Source organism: Lagenorhynchus albirostris, chromosome 10, assembly GCF_949774975.1.
Source record: "Lagenorhynchus albirostris chromosome 10, mLagAlb1.1, whole genome shotgun sequence".
In the NCBI taxonomy this organism is placed as follows: Eukaryota; Metazoa; Chordata; class Mammalia; order Artiodactyla; family Delphinidae; genus Lagenorhynchus; species Lagenorhynchus albirostris.
Window position 1 is genome coordinate 88,833,176 of NC_083104.1, and position 21,771 is coordinate 88,854,946.

The following is a 21,771-nucleotide window of genomic DNA, read 5'->3' on the forward strand; positions in this document are numbered from 1 at the left end:
TAATGCTGGGCAGCTCCCTGAAGCCTAAGATGGCAGCAGTCTCAGCAACGACACCCACAGTGGGGCTGGGGCACCGGATGGAGAATGTCAGGACACCCAAAGCGTATCAGGACACCAAGCATGTCAGGACACCCAAAGGAAGTAAGAAAAAAAAACAAACAAACCTCTGAATATCCGAGATAGATAGCATAGAGCTTACTTAAAAACGAGGTACGGTCGGCCGTCCATACATATAGTTTGCATACAGTACTACGTTTTCCATCAGCAGTAGGTTGAATCCGCGGATGTGGAGCTCGCAGACAGGAGAGTCTACCGTAAGACTCGTGCTTCCATGGATTTTGATGTCTGCCGCACGTCCTGGAACCAACCATCCCCGGATACTGAGGGACAACTGTACTTGACTTCTACAAGCACTCCTTAGGCATTCAGCCAAAGCCTAGCAATTTTAGAGTTCCCTAACTCACAGGAGAACCAGAATAGCAGTCAAGGCAGCAACAACCGAAATATGAGAGGAGATTGGAAAACTAGAAAGTAGACACAGTAATTGAAAAAGCTGACCTCTTTGGGCGTAGTTTAGTGTACGGACAAATTGTTGACAAGTCAATGGACTCCAAGACATCACTCTATTGCAGGATGGGTTCTTGACTCATCAGCAAAAACTCAGTAATGGTCACGAACTCCATTTAAGTATGCAGGGACATGTGCGATCCATTTTAGAAACCTCTCCTTCCCCAAAGGCTAAAGTTAAAAATAAAATGTTAGCTTGTAGAGGGTAAGCTCCGCTGAGCAGAGATAATTAATATTTTTTGAACAATTACTTGATGATGGGTTATTTCGTATATAATCTTTCCTTCAGTCCTTACACCAGCCACAAGAGACTGTAATTCTTTTTTTTTTTTTTTTTTTTTTTTTTTTTTTTTTTTTTGCGGTACGTGGGCCTGTCACTGTTGTGGCCTCTCCCGTTGCGGAGCACAGGCTCTGGACGCGCAGGCTCAGTGGCCATGGCTCACGGGCCCAGCCGCTCCGAGGCATGTGGGATCCTCGCGGACCGGGGCACGAACCCACATCCCCTGCATCGGCAGGCGGACTCTCAACCACTGCGCCACCAGGGAAGCCCGAGACCATAATTCTTATTTCCACATTATAGAGGAGGAAGTGGAGACTTGCAGAAGATAATTGATTTGCTCAAAGTCACAAAACTAGTAGAAAGCAGTACTGGTTTTCGGGTCCAGTTTTGCTTTGCTTTAAAGGCTGGGTTCTTTAGATTTTCATTACCTGTTTCTTTTCTACATTTTAGCCTCCAATCCTGCCCACTCAGAAGTTGTGCAAAATCGTATTTATAAATATCATTCTGTGTATTTTTAGTTAATGGTGTTTTGTTAGTGAGATTTATTTCTACATTTGCTTATCCGTGACTAATTTCTGCTTCGTATTTCTCATAACTGGCTTCTTTCAGAGGTTGGCATATTATTTTGGATTCTTTTGTCTTTAGACATATCAGCATCTCCCTGATGTAAGTACAGAGGTTAGCAGGCTGAGAGGATTTGTGTCGATTTATCTGGAATGACTAAATGATAGTATTCTCAGGGGAAAATGCTATGTTATGCAGCAGTAAGAGCTAAATCTAGTAGGTGTTCAGTTATATTAATTTCTTAATTTTTCTGAACATGAACAATTATAAAAACGATGTTTAACTGTGACCTCAACTCAGAAAATACGTTAGGCAGGTAGGAGGTAACAGATGGTCCAAGCAAACGCAGAATGGTTGAGCTAAGACGTGACGGAGTAGGGCACTGATCGCAAAATCTAAATTCCTTGTGGTTTTGTGTGGACGATGCTTAAAGAAACTGCTTAAAAAGCAAGAGTGATACCCATCGTGGGTCTGTTCAGACCATTCTCCGGATCAGATCTCAAATGTTAGGCGTGGAGTTAAATGTTCTATGCAGGCAACAGTTTCTGCCGTTTTCCTGAAGGTGGACTCCTAGTATAATAAAAAGATCTCTGTGTAATAAAAAGAACAATGGAATAGCCAAGTTTGAATCCTACTTTTGCTGTTTACCAGCTGGATAAGCTAGCTGCGATGTACCAGAAACTTCGTACTCTCGTGAATAAAAATGGAGAGGGTGATGACATAATAATAAAAGTGATAACACCTGCCCTTTCAACCTCATAGAATTGTTGGGAGGATCAAAAGGGATGATTTAACTGAGTGTGCTCTGTGAATACACAATATCATTACACGAATATGTGGTATTATTATCATGGTATTTTATTTTTACGTGGGTTATGTCCTTGTAGATGGTTTTAATTAGTTTTGTTGGTGATTATTTTTGATTGAATCATGAGAACTTATCTTCTTGAAGGGTTACACCTTTGTAAACTTTGAGGCTGATTTGAATTCAATTTTGTTGTTTGAGTATCTTTGGCTGGGTCTGGATTGGCATGAGACTGGTGTTGGATTTTTATCAGTCGACAGTATCACGCTGCCTCCCTGAAATATGCCAGATCCCTTTTCAGGTCTTTTTGTCTGGCCTTTAATTTTAGACCAGTCATCAGGATCAGCACTGGATCTTCTGGATGACTTCACATCCTGAGTATAGCTTCAGAAAGGAGATTAGAAACTTGACCTTGATATCATGCCTCATTCTACGGCAGACAGAGAACAGGTGAGACCGAGTGCCTGTAGCATCACCCCAAGCCACCTCATTTTTGAACAGTAAATACAGTGCTTTGTCCACAGGAATGACAGGCCTGTGGGTGTATGAGTGGGCCTCTTGATAAAGAGAGAAATGTTTTGTTTCAGAGGAGGCAACGTGGCATAATGACTGAGGGCCCAGGTTCTGGAATCAGACAGGCATGTTTTATTCAACCTCCCTAAACACGGCCAAGATACTTAAACTCTCCAAACTGCAGGCTTCTCATCTATAAAATAGAGATTATAATAACAACCACGTGGGTTATTGTCACTGGTAAATGAGAGAGCTTTTTAAAAGGTGTATCTAACATGTAATAATTATTATCATGAATTGATCTCTGATGGAAACAGAGATAAAGGGGAAGGAAAAGAGAGTGATGAGTCCATGGTACAGCTCTTATACATCTTAGAATCATATCCCATCCTCCAGAAGCCAGCTGAACTAACCTATAGTGTAACTGGTCCATTCTTTTGATGCTGCATCACCTGATAGTTCTTTGAACATTAATTGTACTACAGTATCAGTAAAACAGAATTATTAAGATTTAAGTTCTGTGATGTTTTGTTTTCAAGATCTAAGCGTACTTCCTCCATTTTTAAGGGGAAATTTTAGACTAGATGATAATCTGTGTTTTGTTGAGCAGAAGAAAATCCGTGTAGGGCTAATCTTCTGTTTTTAAACCTACGCCAATGTGAAGACTAGTTTTTGAAGTCTGAAGAGCATAGCTTTGCGGAAAATTATGAGTGGTCTGAGCATTTGCTTCGTAAACACTACCCAAACTGGCCTACTTTTCTTTTCTGGCAGTTCACATTTAAGTGTTGATTTTTTTTTTTCTTTTAACAACGCTTTCTAGCTCCTTCTGCCCTCAGACACCTCATGTAAGCTGTCATTTTGCTCAAGATAAGAGGAACATTGCTTCAATTCTGGTCAGTTTCTAGAACTGTGTGATATTTAATGAGCCTGTCTGGCCTAACTGAGCCTCAAGCATATGCCTGTGTGTGTGTGTGAGTGTGTGTATATGTGTGCGTGGTGTGAAAAGCAGATTGTCATCTGGTGGCGGTGGCCTCCTATAAAATCTCCATGGGGACAGGGAGTGGTGGGGACATGAGTTGAGAAACTCTGGCCCGGCCATTTAAAGTTCTGTGCAGCTTTTTGGTGATGAAGCTTGTCCAGAAGGCCAGGGTGAGGCCCAGCCTTGGAGGGGAAGTTGTTGTGACCATCTGACAGGCCTTCAGTTGGATTTGAAGCTGGAAGCCATGTGGATGACAATGTTAGTTCTGCCCCAAAGTTACTGGCCCCCTGTTTGGTCGGATTCTCCACCAACTAATCCGCGGCTCTGTGGCTCCTACCAGCTCCCAGGAAACTGCTGATGCAAAGCTTTGGGCTTGGTTACCTGGTGAAGCCTAGAGATTGACAGCAACTCAGTTTTCTTTGTTTTTTATTTTTTCCTACCCATCTGATTTCCTGCTTTCCTGAAAGCCTTCTTCATCAGCGAGCATACAACAGTTCTTGGAAAGGATCAAGACGTTTATGATTCTCAAAACCTATTAATCAACTAAAGTTTTCCAAGTGCCAGTGATACACTTGGGTGTCTGAGGACAGAGAAGCGAAGGGGCCAGGTACCTCTTTTTAGAACCGGTTCTGGCAAAAGCTGATCCGAATGCACGTAACTGTAGCGCCGTTTCTTACAGGAATAAAAAGAATTCACAATCCAAAGGGCCGAACATTAATGGTCAGAAGCTAGCAGTCCTGGTGTCTGCGCCTGTGTGACACAGACCATGTCAGATCAGGGTGTAGGAAACTATGTCTTGCCCACAGGCACGTAAGGAGAAAAGGAGGCTGGGTGCTGGGGTGCTGGCTGGGAGCCCCGGGGCGTCCTTGGGCTTCGAGCCCCTGGCAGATTAACCCTTGGCCGCAAGGACTGCGAGGGAGAAGCCTTGCAAGGAAAGTGCAGGAAATCTTAGCCGGCGCGGGGACCGGGAGGGCCGCGGTGCCGACGCTGCGACGGAACCAGAACGGGGTGGGGTCAGGGTGCTCCCTAGCGCAAGGAGCCCGTCAGGGTGACCGGGACGGAGGTCGTTTCTTGTGGCGGGGAGGGAGGATGGGGAGCTCGGGCGAAGTAAGAGCAGAGGATCCTCCCGCCCCCGGGGCCGCGCGCCACCAGGCGCCGGGCTAGGCGGCGGCGTCCTTGTCGTCGCTTTCCCTCTCGGGTTGGCCCGGGCAGGGCGGGCCGGGTGGCGCTCGAGGGCCGGGCTCCGAGTCCGCACTTTTCCTCCCTCCCTTCCTCCCTCCTCCCGGGCAGTCCCGGGCGGCCGGGCCAATGAGCGGCGAGAGGAGGGGAGCGGGAAGCAAACGCTCTCGGCCGCAGCCCTCCTGCCGCGCCCGCGGCCACTGCGCCAACGCCAAGTTTGCGCCCCGAGAGTTTTGCGCTGGGTCGCGTCCTCCGGCTCGCCGCTCGGTCCCCGCGAGCCAGGCGGCCGCGCGGCCCTCGGGACAGCCACCCGCGCGCACTCGGGCGGGAGGACGCCGAGCGGGGTGGCGCGGCCTGGGGCCGGGGCTGCCGCCTCCCGAAGATGCAGGATGGCAGCAGAGCCTCCTCCCAGCCTCTCCTACCGCACCACGGGCTCCACCTGTCTGCACCCGCTCAGCGAGCTCCTGGGCATCCCTCTGGACCAGGTAACGGCGGGCGGGCGGGCGGCCCTCGGCTGGGGCGGGAGCGCGGGAACCCTCCCGGAGCCGGAGCGGGCGTGAAGCCTGCGGGGGTGTTGGTGGGGATGTTATCTACCTCCGTCCCCGCCCCCATAGCAGATTTCACTGCTACAAACTAGACAGGTGGAGTTTTGTTTGTTGGTTTTAAATTGATGTTTTTCTCCTGTAAGTGTGAAAAAAATTGGTATACCTTGCACAGAAGGTTCGAATAAACTGTTTTGTTTTGTTTGAAGTTTTGGGTTTCCTCGTTTCCTGTAACCCAGGGCTAAAACATTCTGATAAATGACTCGTGTTTCTTTCATCAGTGTAGTCAGGTCTTTATTATTTTTAAGTTAGATGAAACTACTTAGAAACTGAACCTGAGTGATCTATATGCAAAAGCCTGTAGCTTTTGAATGAGAGACCTGGGTTTTCTGCAGTGAGGCTTGTGAAATCGGGTTGACAGTTATTTTGTACCACCTGTGATCAACATCGTCAAGGGAGGAGGGACACAGGATGCTGTGGTTTTCCGAGGGCCTTAGGTTATTCAGTCAATCTACCCTCGGGGGTCCAGGCTCCCTAGTAGGACAGGTTAGTGGGAGAAGAGAGGCACTGTTGCAGGTATTTGGACTGTCCAGCAACTGTCTGCTACCATTAAAACTGAAAATGGCAGCAAACAACAGTAATTCCAGGTAAGAAATTTTCCCAAGGGTTGAGCCTATCTTAACCTCTTTTCTTGTCTCCTTAGGTGCTGCAGGCTAGATAGGCCCTGTATTTAGCAGTGAGTCAATAAATATACAGTTGACCCGCGAACAACACGGGTTTGAACTGCATGGGCCCACTTATATGTGTATATTTTTCAATAGAAAATACTACAGTACTGTACCATCCGAGGTTGCTTGAATCCACAGTTTCCGAGGAACCACAGATACAAGGGGCCGACAGTAAATTATAGACAGATTAACCCCTATGTAGTTCAAGGGTCAGCTGTATGTTATTTAAATGGAATTGGGTAAGGCATGCTGGAGGACGGCCCACTAGTGATCTTTTAAAAAATTCTTCTTTCCTTCAAACAAGAGTATACCTGCTGCTCTTTCCACTCACATTCCCTCAGCAACGAGGAAGTGAGACCTAGATGTTTCCCGTACTCAGATGCTGTTTACTGAGCCACCCTTCCACCTGGCTCCCTCTGAGGATCTGATTCAGAACTCCACCTGACCTGACTGTCGGCCATCAGTTGTAAAATCCAGATGGTCAGGAAATTGGGAGAGGTATCAGCTGCTAACGCCTGTTCTTGTAGTGAGAGTGTAGTGACTGCCAAGGACCTGCAAAGGCAGAAATAATAGCAAATTCTTTAGCCCTGAAATGAAATATAACTCAGAGCTGAATTTCCTTCAGGGGAGTTCGTTGGTACTTACCCCTCTACTCTCCATCACAATTTATTTTAATTGCATTTTCCATTTTCAGCAATTCAGCACAGCTACAGAGAAGAGGAATCCAGGGAGGTTTTTTGTATGGAAAGAGTTAGATTGTTAATGAATCCCAGAGATTGACGACTGAGAGGTGCCTAGGATGATGTTATTAAGTGCTTTGTAACTGCATCCACCCTCATCTTCCATCTCCTGGATTTCTGGCAAAGGAATTCTGGTTTTAATTTATAAACAAGAACAAGAGAGCCTGTGGGATGTTTAAGGCTGGAAGGAAGGGATTTCTGGGATGAACTGAAGGAAAAATGTGGGCGATAGGCAAGGAAGGAGCACCTGTGATCTCTTAGATCTTAGGAAACCCCACTGCCCTCCAGCAGGGTCAAATCTAAGCAACTCTCAGTGGAAGAAGCACTGAAAGGGCAATGCCCCAGCTGGCTCATTTCAGGCCGAGGGAGAATCCCAAACCATAAATAATGTGGTTTGAGGCTAAACTGTGGCTTGAGAGTTTGGAAGCTTGATGTGTTTTTCTCCCTCGCACTTTCAGGGGCTTTTTAGTTGTTAGACTGACTTGGGAGTAATTTGTGCTCTGCCAGAAAACTTCCTTTATGACTGCTGGCTGGTATTCTACCCTCCTGGAGCCTCAGAGTCTTCACGTGTAAAATGGGAGACGACAAAAAGACCTACATTTTGGAGCCGAGACATTTTATATAGATATAAAATGCCCTACAGTCCTTGTATCAGACAGGGTCCTGGCAGGAAACAATTCAACTAAATGGATGGCAATGAAGAAACTTTGATGAACTACTTAGAGAGGTGTGGGTGGCATTAAGGGAGCCAATAAAGGAGGTTCAGGTACCAAGACCTGGGCAAGGGAAAGGGAAGAAAGTCCTCTTGCCAGGATACAGGGGGGAAGTAGAGAGAGAACCTCAGCCCTTCTGCTCCCCATCTCCTGGCCTTTCCATCTCTTTTTTCTTGCGGTACACGGGCCTCTCACTGTTGTGGCCTCTCTCGCTGCGGAGCACAGGCTCCGGATGCTCAGGCTCAGCGGCCATGGCTCACGGGCCCAGCTGCTCCGCGGCATGTGGGATCTTCCCGGACTGGGGCACGAACCCGTGTCCCCTGCATCGGCAGGCGGACTCTCAACCACTGCGCCACCAGGGAAGCCCCCTTCCATCTCTTGCAGTGGCCCCCAGTGGGTGGCTGGCCTGGGGCACCTGGGCGATGTGGTCTGCAGGGGCTCCCCCTGGGGCACAAAATTGGGAAGAGAAAAGTGGAGCCAGGTCTGGAGGACAGTCCTAGGGTGAGAGCCCAGTCCTTGATACATGCTTGCTCCTGGCCCATTAAAGAGTGACTTTTTATTGGCCTTCGATTTGCTAACAGTGATAAAACATATACCTCACGTTGTCCAAGTGGTTCTTCATATGCCACTTAAAGATAGTGAATCCTTTTCTTAATGTCTTAACATTTCACACGTATATTTTTAATTTCTGTATTGATTGCACTTGTGAGAATGTCTTTGGCTTCTGGGTCTCCCTGTGTCAAGTTGTTTATTATTTGCAAAACCTGAAATATCTGTTGAGCATTCTACTATGTGAGTGAAGAACTCTTTTTTTAAATATTTTTACTGGAGTACAGTTGATTTAAATGTTATGTTAGTTTCAGGTGTACAGCAAAGTGAATCAGTTATACATATACATATATCTACTCTTTCTTAGGTTATTTTCCCATATAGGTTATTACAGAGTATTGAGTAGAGTTCCCTGTGCTATACAGTAGGTCCTTATTAGTTATCTATTTTATAAATAGTAGTGTGTATATGTCAGTCCCAATCTCCCAATTTATCCCTCCCCCAACCCTTTCCCCCTGGTAACCATGTTTGTTTTCTATATCTGTGACTCTGTCTTGTAAATAAGTTCATTTGTACCATTTTTTTTAGATTCCACATATAAGCGATATCATATGATATTTGTCTTTGTCTGACTTACTTCACTCAGTATGACAATCTCTAGGTCTATTCATGTTGCTGCAGATGGCATTATTTCATTTTTTTTTTTATGGCTGAGTAACATTCCATTGTATACATGTACCACCTCTTCTTTATCCATTCATCTGTTGATGGACATTTAGGTGGCTTCCATGTCCTGGCTATTGTAAATAGAGCTGCAATGAACATTGGGGTTGCATGTATCTTTTCAAATTATGGTTTTCTCTGGATATATACTCAGGTGTGGGATTGCTGGATCATATATATGGTAGCTCTATTTTTAGTTTTTTAAGGAACCTCCATACTATTCTCCATAGTGGCTGTCTTTAATTATTTTTCATCTGATTCTTCCATTTATCTGTTCTGTTAGCTTATGGGGGGAGCCTGTGTGCAATTGTGACTATACTCAGGAAAAGTCTATGGTTTTAGTTTCCAGGGACTTTTACTAGCCTGGCCTCCTCCTAAAGATGTTAAATGCAAAATCATCTTATTTAATTAGAGACTAGAGCACAGCAGTTCAGATCCAGAGTATAGGAAATGGATGACTTGGGGCCTTCACAGGTGCCTCACAGATGAGTTTGATGAAAACTGCGTTTCTAGAATGAGTTTCTTTCGAGCAGATGTGGAACTCGGGCAAAGAACTGAGGATGACTATTTTGTTTGATTTTTTTGTTTAAATCATCTGCTCATGCCCTCTCCACTCGGTTTTGGTCGTGGGGTATGGCATGATCTGTCTTTAAACTATCCTAGCCTTCGAAGTTTGCAAAGTTGACTCAGCTACCAGGATAGACGCGGTAATACTGACGTTCCTAATTTGTGTGGTACACGGTCGTATCCTAGGAGCTGTGCAAGAGGAGAAATTCCTGGCTTTAAGGAATTTGCAATTTGGTGGTGGGGAACTCTGAGTGCCAGGAAATGATTTTTGAGATTAAAGCAGTCCAGGTTTAGGCCTATTTATGTAAGCTTGTGTTACAGTTTAAAAGGCAAGATCAGTGAAGACCAGCTCTGAAGGCCTGACCCTCTCGACTTATGGTGATATCAGCAGTGGGTTTTGATGACTCCACCGGGGCCTCTGACCACAGTGTCTGTACCTGCCTGGAGCTTTCAGTCACCTGGTTGGTTCTTTTGCCTATTCTTGGAAAGCCCAACCCTCAATTTTCTATTCTTATCTAAGTCTTGCCCTTGGTTAAAAGCCCAGCTCACATTCCACAGTCATTATTAAATCAATTAAATATTTATTTAACACTAGTAGTACCAGGGACTTGGTCAGGTCTTAAAAACAAAAAATCAAGGTTCCTATCCTTGAAGAGTTTATACGCCCATGGAGGAGACAAAAGACCTATAGAAGTGCTATGTCCTCACAGACCTATGTAGGTACTAATAGAGGTTTGTAGGTGGTACCTTAGTGGAACAGAGAAGGGAAAAGCCACAGGACACCTTGGACTCTTGTGGAATTTACTGTTTATCTTTGACACGGTTTATATTTGACACTTGACACAAAATGTTACCTTATTTTGTTAGGTATCCTGCCTGGTTTATAATACTGAGTTTCAAACTAATTTAAAGTCTCCTTGAAGTCTAGGTTTTATCTATCCTGGTATTCCAAGCAAGTAGTAGCGTGCTCAACAAATGCTTATCATTAGTAGCAATATATGCCAATGCTGACGATATACATGATCAGACTTTGATACAGAATCTTCTGTTTTTAAAGTGGAGAGAGATGGATCTTTGTGGGAGGGGTGGGGAGGGTCCTCTACTGAACATTCCCCCTGTGGGTGCTGCCTCCAGGCTGTACTCTTGGGTTTCTGACTTGAACAGTCTACTCTCCACCCTGGGGCTTTCCAGCTGACCCCAGGCTCAGGATGCATATGGCAGGTCACAGAATGTCCATCCTGCAGAGAGCCACTTCATTCATTTTTTTGGCCTACAAGGCTAGGCCTCCTCTCCCCACTTAATTTCCCTTTCACTGTCTGATAGTGAAATCATCGGCTTATGGGAGGAGCATCATTTGGTTAGACTACAAACAGCAAATACTGAGGTTCTGCCATGTTCCAGGAATTCCTGGGACTGGGTGAGGCTGTTATCATTCAAACATGAATAAAATAGGGTCCATCCTCGAAAAACGCATTGTTGGGTGGGGTGGGGACACAGAAGTCAACCAGTGTTGCTCCTGTGTGGTGCCTGGACCTGCAGCATCAGCCTTGAAACTTGTTAGAAAAGTTATTCTCTGCCTGGCACCCTGTCTGCTGCTCTGGGCACAGACCCAGCCAGCGGGGGATTTCATGAGCCCTCTCGGTGGTGCTGGGATGCCCAAAAATTTGAGAACCACTGCTGTATGCAGATAAATGGGATACAAATGAATTAAGCGCCGTGGAGGCGGGTGAGGTGTGGTTGTCAGAGAGCATCTCACAGGTGGGGAGGACCACGAACTGGGTCTTGAAGGCCGAAGAGGTATTTGTCAGGCAAAGTGGGTAGAAAGAACAGCACATACAGAGGTGGGGAGGTGTGAAACTGTGCACTTCGTTCAAGGAACTGAGTCCACTGAAGTGGCTGGTGAGGCTGCCCTCGTGAAGATTTTGGGACTCTAGGTTGGGGAGGGAGGCAGGGGTCACATCATGAGGAAGCTGGAGGGTCTGGTGAGGTGTTTGTACTTCACCCTGCAGAGACCAGGGGGAAGCAAACTATTTCTATAACGGGCCAGACAGTAAATATTTTCGGCTTTGCAGGCAGTACAGTCTTTGTTGCACGACTCAACTGTGACATTGTGTGGTGAGAGCAGCCATAGACAATATGTAAATCGTTGGGCCTGGCTGTGTTCTCATGAAACTTTATTTATGGACTGAAATTTGAATTTTATGTAATTTGCACATGTTGTGAAATTTTCTTCTTTTGATATTTTTTTCCCAACCCTTTAAAGATGTAAAAACACGTAGTTAACATGCAGGCCACACAAAACAGGCAAGGGCTGGATTTGGCCTGAGGACTGGAGTTTGAGACCCCTGTTATAGATAATTTTCCTCACATTTGGCGGATGGACCGTCATCAGTATCTATTGCCAAATATGCTTCTGGGATTTGACTCAGACCTAGTGAATCCAAATACATTTCCGAGTGACAGGGCTGCCCAGGTGATCCTTGTGCTACCTGAAGTGTAGAGGCATTACTACCATCCAAGGGAAGGCATTGAAGGGTTTAAGATGTGAAAGGATTTTCATTTTGTGAAGTGGGGCGGGAGGTCCTGGCTGAAGGAGGCAGGGATGGAGCAGGGGTTTTTGACAATGAGTGGATGTTTGGAGTAGTCTTAATGGGGGAGCAGAGAAGGAGCGGCCTGGGGTCAGTTTAATGGGTTGCTGAGTATAATCGACGCACTGAAAATCAAAAATTTCAGGATTTGTGCCAATATGTGGTTTTTGTCTTTCAGCAGCTCCTTGTAGGAGCAAAAGTAAAATAAATCGCTGGATGTTTGCAGGGAAGGTTGTTGGAACGTTAAGAAGTAAGGGTGTTGAGAGATGCTGACAGGTAGCTGGAGGTGATGGCAGTGAAAAGGGAAACATTTGGAGATTGGAGGGACTTTGAGGGGCGGGTGCAGGGGAGGTGCGAGAGCCGGGGGCCAGGATATTTAAGATGAAGATTCCTAGGGAAGCTTCCCTGGGCAAGGATGAAAGTCAAGGTGTGGCCATGGGAGAAGGGGTGAAAGTCGACTCAGTTTAGCAAGTCGAGGAACTGGGGAATTTGGTTGATCGTCCTAAACGTTGAAGCTGCCTAGGTGACTGGGGATGTGAGGTGGAGAGAAAGACTCTGTGCTACCTAAACTCTCCAGGAATGTGGAGGTAGATTGGTAGATCCTGACAATGAAGAAGGACCAGAGAGGGTATGACAGGCTCTACTATCAGGCACTCAGCCAGCCACTCTCCAGGGCGCATCTCATTTAATGTTAGGACGCAGAGTGGGGTCTGGAGGGAGGTACTTCCTGGCTGGAAGGACGGTGCCTCTCAAAGGGCTCTCTTAGCCCCTTTATCAAAGGAGGCAGCAGCTGAGCCTGTTGAGCGGGGGTCAGCCTGCTCTGTTCTTTCAGTCCCACCACCCCCTGTTCCCTCCAACCGACACCATCCTAGGGCCCAGTTCACACTTGGCACTACTTAAACACTTTATTGAATAAATACAATACCAAACAAAATGCATTCAAATGCTTTCTAAAGAAGTCAATTTTAAAGGTCTTTCCATTCAGGTTAATGACAAACACAGTAAAGGCAGATACGCTACTTTCACATAATTGGCTGATTCTATACAGCACTTACATCTTTTAGTCCACAAGTATATTCTTAAATGACAGAAGGATGGTGGAAGAAAAATGGTCCAAAGCAGCAATGGGGGAATCTGGAAAAGCAGTGACTTTCTTCTCTCTCCTTGCCGTTTGTGGTGGTAAAATGGGAAAGCAGACGCCTGGGGGCGGACAGTTCTCCCTCAAGGCTAAGAGGGAGGGAGAGAGCTGGGAAGACACCGAGGCTTCCGGGAGCAGAGCAGACTGAGGGCTTTGAGGAGGACCTGGGAGCCCATGACTGCAAGCCTGCATGCCGGGCACAGGAGGCTCAGGGATGAGCGGCGGGGTGCTTGGCAGGTAGAGGTGTCCCCGGGGGCCCCAGAGTCCTGGTAAGGCCGCGGCCAGCGACTGACCCTGGGCCTTGTGGTTTTTCCTGGAGCTGCACACAAAGAGGGTGGGCAGCCTGGGAGCTGGGCAGGGCTCGAACCCAGGACTGCCTCTGCAGACTTTGCTCGTAGTCACTGCCCTGCATCCCAGCCGCTGCTTCCCTGGGCGCTGTACCGTCAATGCAGCGGATGAGTTCTTTCCTGTGCCTCAGATCCACTGCGTCGTTCACACCTTCCAGCTTCTGCTCACACTTTTCCCTCTGCCTGACATTAGTCCTCATACTCATCCTCATTTCCTTTTTCATCCCCTCCTGTCTGCTCTCTGGAACCCTGGCCTTGCTCTCTCCTCTCCCCTTATAGATCATCCCCCCCCTCCCCCAGGGCCAAATGAATCCGATTTTATTTTCTTTTTTTCTCCATAGCACTCTCTCCATACTGTATGTGCTTCTTTTTTTGGTGGGAGAGATTATGTTTATTGACTTTGTATATGCATATCTACTTGTCTGCGTATTGGTTATGTGTGTGTTTTTGTCTTTTTTAAAAAATTGAAATATATAGTTGATTTACAATGCTAGTTTCAGCTGTACAGCAGAGTGATTCAGTTATATGTATATTTTTCAGAGTATATTCCATTGTAGGTTATTACAATATATTGAATATACAGTACATATATTCCCTGTGCTATACAGTACATCCTTGTTGCTTACCTATTTTATGTACAGTAGTTTGTATCTGTTAATCCCATACTTGTAATTTATCCCTCCCCCCTCCCTTTCCCCATTGGTAACCATGAATTTGTTTTCTATGTCTGTGAGTCTCTTTCTGTTTTGTATATAAATGCATTGGTATTATTTTTTAGGTTCCATATATAAGTGATATCATGTAATATTTGTCTTTGTCTGACTTACTTCACTTAGTAGGATATACGCTAGGTCCATCCATGTCGCTGCAAATGGCAATATTTCATTCTTTTCTCCCACATGGTGCCTCTTACTTTATGTCTCAGATATTTATCCTTTTGCTGCCCTGCCTGATTCTGAGAGGCTTCTCTCTGTACTTGCTTATGGAGTACCGGATGCCAAATATTGGGCTAGAAGGGGATACAGAGATTAATCAGGATCTCTGCCTTCTAGGAGACAAACCAATAGGCACTTGGTAAATTACTTTATTACGTGTAAACTCTTGTAATGCAGTGTGCTCAATGCTCCAGAAAATGTGTACGTGTGGGCCTCAGCACTCCTGGGCCTGTCCTGGGGAAGGTGAGGGGAGCTTCCTGAGAGCTGCTGCTTTAGAAGGAGAAGGGGAAAGTGCAGCGGTGAGGCCAGGTGGGACAGGCAGAATATGCCAGGAAGAGGAAGCTGTTTGAGCAAAGGTACTGAGGCTGAGGAAAGATGACCTTTCTTCTTGGGCAGTGAGTGAGGCTGCATCTTAGTCATCTTGGTATGCTTGTTAGTAGGAAGTAAGAACTAAATAAACTTGGTTCCCTTGAAGTGGAATTTTATTTACATAATTTGCACTGGAATGGATGACTAAGTGGTGATAAAATTAGGAGCCGGTTCTTTTTACCAACTGGTTAAACCTGTTTATTATTTGGACCCTACACTTCAGATCGAATAGGCCTAATTTCTGATTTGAGAGTTAATTAATGGCCCAATTACTGATAGTTAAATGTGAATCTTGGGTTGTTTAAATATAAAATTCTCCATTCCCGTTTTCATTATGTGGAGTTGATAGATGCATTACTTACCATTATAAAGGCAGATATTAATATCATTTTTTTGGACCAGTTGTCTCAAGTGTGTGTGAACACCATGTACAGTTTTCCTTTTGCAGTTTGAAGTCAAGTCACTTACATACAGAAAGTGCTGTATACCCAAGTACTCCCAAGTGTTTTTGAAGCACAGCCTCTGAATTACATTTATAAAGAAAAATTTCATGGAAAGATTATAAGGAGATACAATCTGGAAATATCTTTTTGTAGCAGCAACTTGTAAAAAGAATTCAGTCTGTGTAATTTAATAACAGTATTTGGTTGTATGCTTTTCAGAAGCTTTCTATTTTAAGTAAGTCAACCCTTTCAGTAAACAAGACAAAGGGAGAACTTGCTGCAGTCTTGTTAATGACAATTTCTAGTAGTTTTGCCAGGATAGCAGAAGGTTAGAGAATAATCAGCGGTAAAAGTAACTTCAAGTAGTTTATTCGGGTTAAAAATGTGCTTCATTAAAAGCCCACTATCCCGTAGGGCTTAGAAATGTGATCATCTGCCACAAGATGAACTCTTTAACCCATTTTAGTTAGCCAAAAAATAGGCACTCGGTTAATCATTTACCGTCTTCCTTATAATAGTGGGGCTCTGCCTATAACTTTGTTATCAGTGGTTAATCATTTTTTGAAGTATGGTTTTGAAAGTCCACACAGCATAAAAGGGGCTCTCAGTGTTGCGTTAGGATTTCTGGCTGGGGGATGGTGCTGGGGATTTTGCAACCATCATATTATTACAGATACTCCATTCTCCAGCCTATTTACCAAAACAACAACACAAAGCTCGGGTTTGAAAGCTTCATTTGAAAAAGGAGCCAGGGGTACATTGGAAAAGTTTTGTTCAGAGAGTTCTAACTTCTTATTTCAAACAAGTAATTAAAAAATGAGTGGTTGTCTCCCCCCCACCCCTATTTTTGTCTCATTCATCATTCTGTACTTCTCATTTGAAACAGTCAGCAGAGGTATACAACACAAGGTTGCTAAGGCTTAGAGGAAGTTGCTAAATTCAAAAGTCATTTTGTGAAATTTTATGAAGTGGTTTAACTGTGAGTGTCACTGGGTTGAGACTTCTTTCCTCCAACGACTTTTTTTTTATCCCTGGCATCATTTTTTGCTCTGTCTTTTTAAAAATTTAATTTCATTTATTTTAAATATTTATTTATCTGTAATGTTTTGTGTTTGATTAATTTTTTTGGTTTTTATTTTGTATAAATACAGTTTAAAAAAATGAGTTTTCTGACTAGGTAGCTTATGGACTTAGTATCAAACCACAAGGCAGAAAAGGGGGTATAATGAAGGGTCAGTCCCTGTGGTGTACACCCCCCTCACGCCCCGCCCCCAGTTTGCAGCTGCTCAGATCCGCTCCCCGCTGGTGGCCAGAGGTAGGCGAGGCTGCCATGTACACAGAATCTTTTTGTCTTTTCTGACACAAATGAGAGTGTACGGTTCTTCCACTCTTCGCCTTTTTAAAAAAACTTAACAGTGTCTCTTAGGGATTGATTCATATCTGCATCTACAGAGTTCTTGTGACGTTGACTTCCTTTCTGCCTTTTCTGAGAGTTCTGCTTCTCTGCTTCCAGGAACGGCCTTGTCCTTTAGCAGACGCTGAAAGACGCTGGTGGGGGTGGGTGATGAGTTTGGAGAGGGGTCTCCCACATTGGCATGGTCCCCAGGAACATGGAGAACATGGGGACCACGTTCAGTGGGGCAGGTGGGGCGACGGGATGAGCACTGAGCTCAGGACGGGCAGAAGATGGGCTTTGCCTCCAATTTCCCTGAGAGGGAGAGCGTACACTCTGGACTTAGGCATGAGGACATTAAAGATTCCCTTTCCCTTGTGCCCCAGGGATGAAAATGGTTCTGCCTCCCACTGACCCGGTGTCAGCGGAAGTTTTGGTCTCTCCGTCTCCTGGAAATGATGCTCTTTAAGCCCAATGCAGCTCTAAAATTCTGTGATTCCAAGATCTTCAACAGTAGCAAGGAAGGCTTGGTTTTAGATTGTAAAGAAACACTTCTTGAGGGTAAAGGCCCCCCTCCAAGGCCTTTTCTTTCTCTTTTTACTTTTCAGTGGATGTAGCTAAAAGGATTGTATCTGTATATTTTCCTTTCTTGTTTCTCCCAGTGAAATGAGTGCATTTCCATGCATGTTGGCTGAAGCGAATTGACCTTCAGGGCTCTGGAATCTCTCTTCTTCCACCTCCTCGTTAGAGCAAGGTCAGAACGCCTTAGGAATTTGTGTGCTTTACAATGGAAATAAGACCGTGTGAAAAAGAGCTTCTGTTTCTTGTTTACTAGAGATGTTGAGCTGGTTTTCCTCCCTTCTCAATTCCAAAAGAGAATCGCCATTCATCTCCAAACAGTAAGTGTTAACCTGCCTGCAGGTTACTGAACAAAAGGGAAGCAAATCAATTTGTATATGAAATTCTACTCAGAGAGCTGTTTTCTACACATTGTGGAGGGAAGAACAAGAAGATTTTTCATTTTCTTAATGTGTAGGGTCTGGGGGTGGAGTTTACGAAAAGAGTATAATAAAGGACTATTTTGTAACCTCAGCCTTATCGAGTTAACATTTACCTCAGTTTTATAGTGAGCCTACGTTGCAAAACTTAAGTTGACTTATGTGTGTATCTTTCTACTGAGGTATTGAGAGCCTTCATAGATATCTTTATCCGACGGCCAGTTTTGTTATCTTAGTTTGAAAGAAGGGCGAAAGGAGGCTATAAACTAAAAGTAATCATTTCATCAAGATACCAGGTGGGACCCAATTTCACTGTCATAACCAATAATGAATTATGACTGTGCATCTTAGCTAGTGGAAACTGCAGAGAGAATTAGAAAGACAGCAGTGGGCTGTAAAATGATTTAGAAATTGACCCCTTACAAGTTTTTAGGAGAGCTGGAAAACCAGCTCTTGTGTGCTTGGCAACCCTCAAATATTTATTAGAGTTATATGTGTCGAGATTTGGTTCTCTGTTGCAGAGTTTCTAGATGATATGGAGAAGTTAGAAACGAGCAGGAAAAATGGTTCTAAGAACAACTGGACTGAAGGTTCCTAAACAAAAAAGGAAATGAACTTGAGTAAAAGAGTTGACAAAAGATGGCAAGAGCCACAGACTGTGGAGTAGCCATCAGTGAGGACCATAAAATGCCGGTTAGGTAACCATGGATGGGGTGTGCCACTGATGCGCCTCATTTCCTGAAGAAGGCCTTGAACTTGATGGCCTCAGAGAAGTCCTTTGTTGTGTCATTTTGTAATTATCCCTCTTTAGCTCGAGGGAAAATACTAAGGGTCTCACCAATATTTCAAGAAGCGACTTGCACCTCATCTAAGGTTTGCCCTTTGCTTCATAATAATAGATCACATTCTATGGTAATTAAAGAAAAACAAACTTATTTTGGAATAATTTAAAATTCACAGAAAAACTGTACTGATAGTACAGACAGTTTTTATATGTGCCTCCCCCGGTTTTCCTCAATGTTAGGTACACTTGTCAAAAGTCAAACATCAACACTGATAGAAAACCATTAAATAAATTCCAGACTTTTTGAATTTCACCAATTTTTCCACTAATGTCCTCTTTCTAGTCTAGGATTCTGTACCTTACAATTCACCCATTTCAAGTGTACCAGTCAGTGTTTTTTTTTAGTATATTCACCAGTTTGTATAACCATTGGCATAACCAAGAGAAGTCTCAGGAGACATGACACGTGAATGCAATGTGGTGTCCTGGATGGGATCCTGGAGCAGAAAAAGGGCATTGGGTAATAAGGAAATCTGAATAAAGTATGGGCTTTAGTTAATACTAGTGTATCAATATTGGTTCATTAACTATGACAGATGAAACCTTTATATGTAAGGTGCTAATAATAAAGGAAATACGTTGTAGGATATATGAGAACTCTCTGTATTATCTTTGCAATTTTTCTGTAAATCTAAAACTGTTCTGAAAAATAAATTTTATTTAAGACATGATGCTTTTTATTTTAAATCAAGGATTGTTAATTGTGCTATGTCTGTGAACATTGGGACCAGCGTGCTTTTAGAGAATTTTCGAGTCAGAAGAATGGAAAGAAAGCACACAGTTACACTGGTATGTGTCTGTGCTTTACTTTAAAGTCAGATTTATTAAAATCATTGCATGCATCTAAGTCACTTTCAGTAAAGATACAAAGGACTTCTGGTTCATCCTGAATCCATCCGATAATCTTCATGAATGAATAGTTGTTTAGTAAGATAAATATTTCTCTCCCTGTAACATCAAACAGCAGAACCACCCCCGGACAAAACTCTCCAGGCATTTACCATTGCTCAATGAGATATTTCCTCATTATTTTGACCACAGAAATGCTATTCTGCATCTCAGTTGTCCATTCAACCGGACCATTCTGAGTGTATATTACTTAAGCCACAAGAATTCACGCGAAAATCTTCTCAAGGCATTATGGAGTTGCAAGCTGTAAAAAGTGCCTAAATTTTAGACCCAGGCTGTGTAATGAATGTTTGTGTTTCCTTCTGGGTTCTGTCCTGTGAACTTACCTTGCTCTAACATAGTAGGAACAATGCTGGAATAGACTTTGAAGAGCCGGGTTCTAGGCTTAGAGCCAGTCTTTTGTAGATGTGTGACCTTGGACAAGCTATTTAACCTTTCAGAGCCTGATTCCTTATTTGTAAAATGAGCTAATATATATACATTAGGGGTGTTTGTGTATTTCAAATGAGGCAGGTGATCCATAGGGAAGATTTTAGTAAACTGCTCAGTAATTATGTGGATGTTGTTTGCTATCATTTCCCCATCACCACCTTCATCACATTTTTGAAGCTCATAGGGAAAAATGCTTATGTCATAGCACTGAGCTTAAGTGAGGTGAGTGTAGTTGGCATTTGGAGGGGAAGTTGGGTTTTCAGTTAGAATCTGGTGAAGAGTAAGAAAAGACTCGACTTTGGGGATTCTATGGGATGAAGGAATTTCATACTTCAAGGCAGAAAAGATGGGGCAGAAGAAGGCAGTGAGTAAAGAAAGGGGTGACAGCTGGAAAGAAAACTTTTTGACTGTAGTGAAATGGGAAGGTGGGGATCCAAGCTGAAACATTAGTAAACTTAGTGAACCCAGGAAGTGAGAAAGAATCTCGCATAGGAATGACTCTTTTTATCAGGTAAACATTACCTGTGTTGGAATCAGATAAGGTGAGAGGGAAGGTGAGAGATTTTGAACCTAGTTCCTATGAGGAGGATTACAGAAGGAAGAAGAGGTGTTTAACTTAAAGAAGAAAAGCCTTAAATAGGATATAATAGTAATTTTCAGATATTTGAAGAATATAATTATGATGTGTCCTCTGCAGAATTAAAGGATGGAAACTTCAGCGAGGTAGGTTCCAATTGTCAGAAATTTCTTATTAATGAGAGTTGTGTAGATAAAAGAATTGATCATCATTGGAGTTCATGAGTCCCCCATCCCAGGCAGTATTCAAGCAGAGGCTGTGTGGTGATGACTCCTATTGTCAGGGTCTACTCCCTTCCTTCCTGATGTCCCTCCCTGCTTGCCCTGAGTTCTTTCTTTATCTAGCTGTCAGTCCACAGTGATCCTAGTTTCAGTATTAATTGACAAGTAAGTCAGTGGTTTAAAGAGTGACCTTTCTCAATGGGCATTTAAAGATAGAAAGATCCCTAAATGTTAAGCAGTAGAGGAATAGTTAGATTGAATTATGGTATACTCTAGCTGTGGAATTATATACAAGTGTTAGAGAAAATAAAGTCAGGTTGAAAGATATTCATCATATTGAGTGAAAAGAGCAAGTTGAAGAACAGTATGTATATTATGATCCATGTCCTGTTTAAATTTAAAAAAATAAAAATGCTCTCTCTTTCATCTATTTATCTATCTGGTTTTGGAATGATAGTCACCAATGTGTAGCTAGTGGTCACAGTGACCTTGACCCTCTTAACAGTCACCCCGATTGCTGCAGAGGATAAGGGAAACTTTAAATTTTTTACATCTGTGTTTTCTTAAGCAAACATAGTATTTGGGTATTTAAAAACCTTAAAAGGAAAGATCTTCAAGACCCAAAGGAATGAAATAATTGTGCAAATATCAGGTTGTCTGGTGGTTATTTTGGGGCTCTCCCAGTCATAAAGCAATGGGGTTGCAGAGGGGAGTATAAGAGTGTCTTGGCAAACGGAACTTCTTCTGACAGAAATGGAGAAACTGGAAACAGAAGTTGACTGAGAGGTGAACTAATGACTTCTGCTTGAGCCATATTAAGATGAGAGCAGGATTTCAAAAAAGAAATGCCCTGAAGGCAGTGTGAGGCATGAGAGATCAGAGCTGGGGAGATGGAGACTTGGAAGTCATTGGCATGGGTTGGGGTGGGGTGAATGAAACCAGGAAAAGGAACAAACTCACTGAAGGCGGAAATGAGATGAGACCACAGCAGAGACTTGTTCTGGTGAACACTCCCCATTGAATGCCTGTGGAGGAGCCCAGAGAGAGCGCAGCATTAGGAAGGTAATTTAGTAGCACAGAAATGGGTGAGGGTGGGAGGGGTGTTGCAGGGCCCTCAAGGGAGGAGGA

General features: G+C 43.9%; 1 protein-coding gene across 1 annotated transcript in view; it reads left to right on the top strand.

Moving 5' to 3' along the window:
* The first annotated feature begins 5,177 nt into the window (after window positions 1–5,177).
* MBOAT1 (membrane bound O-acyltransferase domain containing 1) overlaps window positions 5,178–21,771 on the top strand; it is a 112,768-nt gene continuing 96,174 nt past the window's right edge. Inside the window, exon 1 of the mRNA XM_060164269.1 lies at window positions 5,178–5,372. Within this exon, the coding sequence (XP_060020252.1) occupies window positions 5,277–5,372 (96 nt within the window). The 5' untranslated portion in view covers window positions 5,178–5,276. The remainder of the gene's footprint in view (window positions 5,373–21,771) is intronic.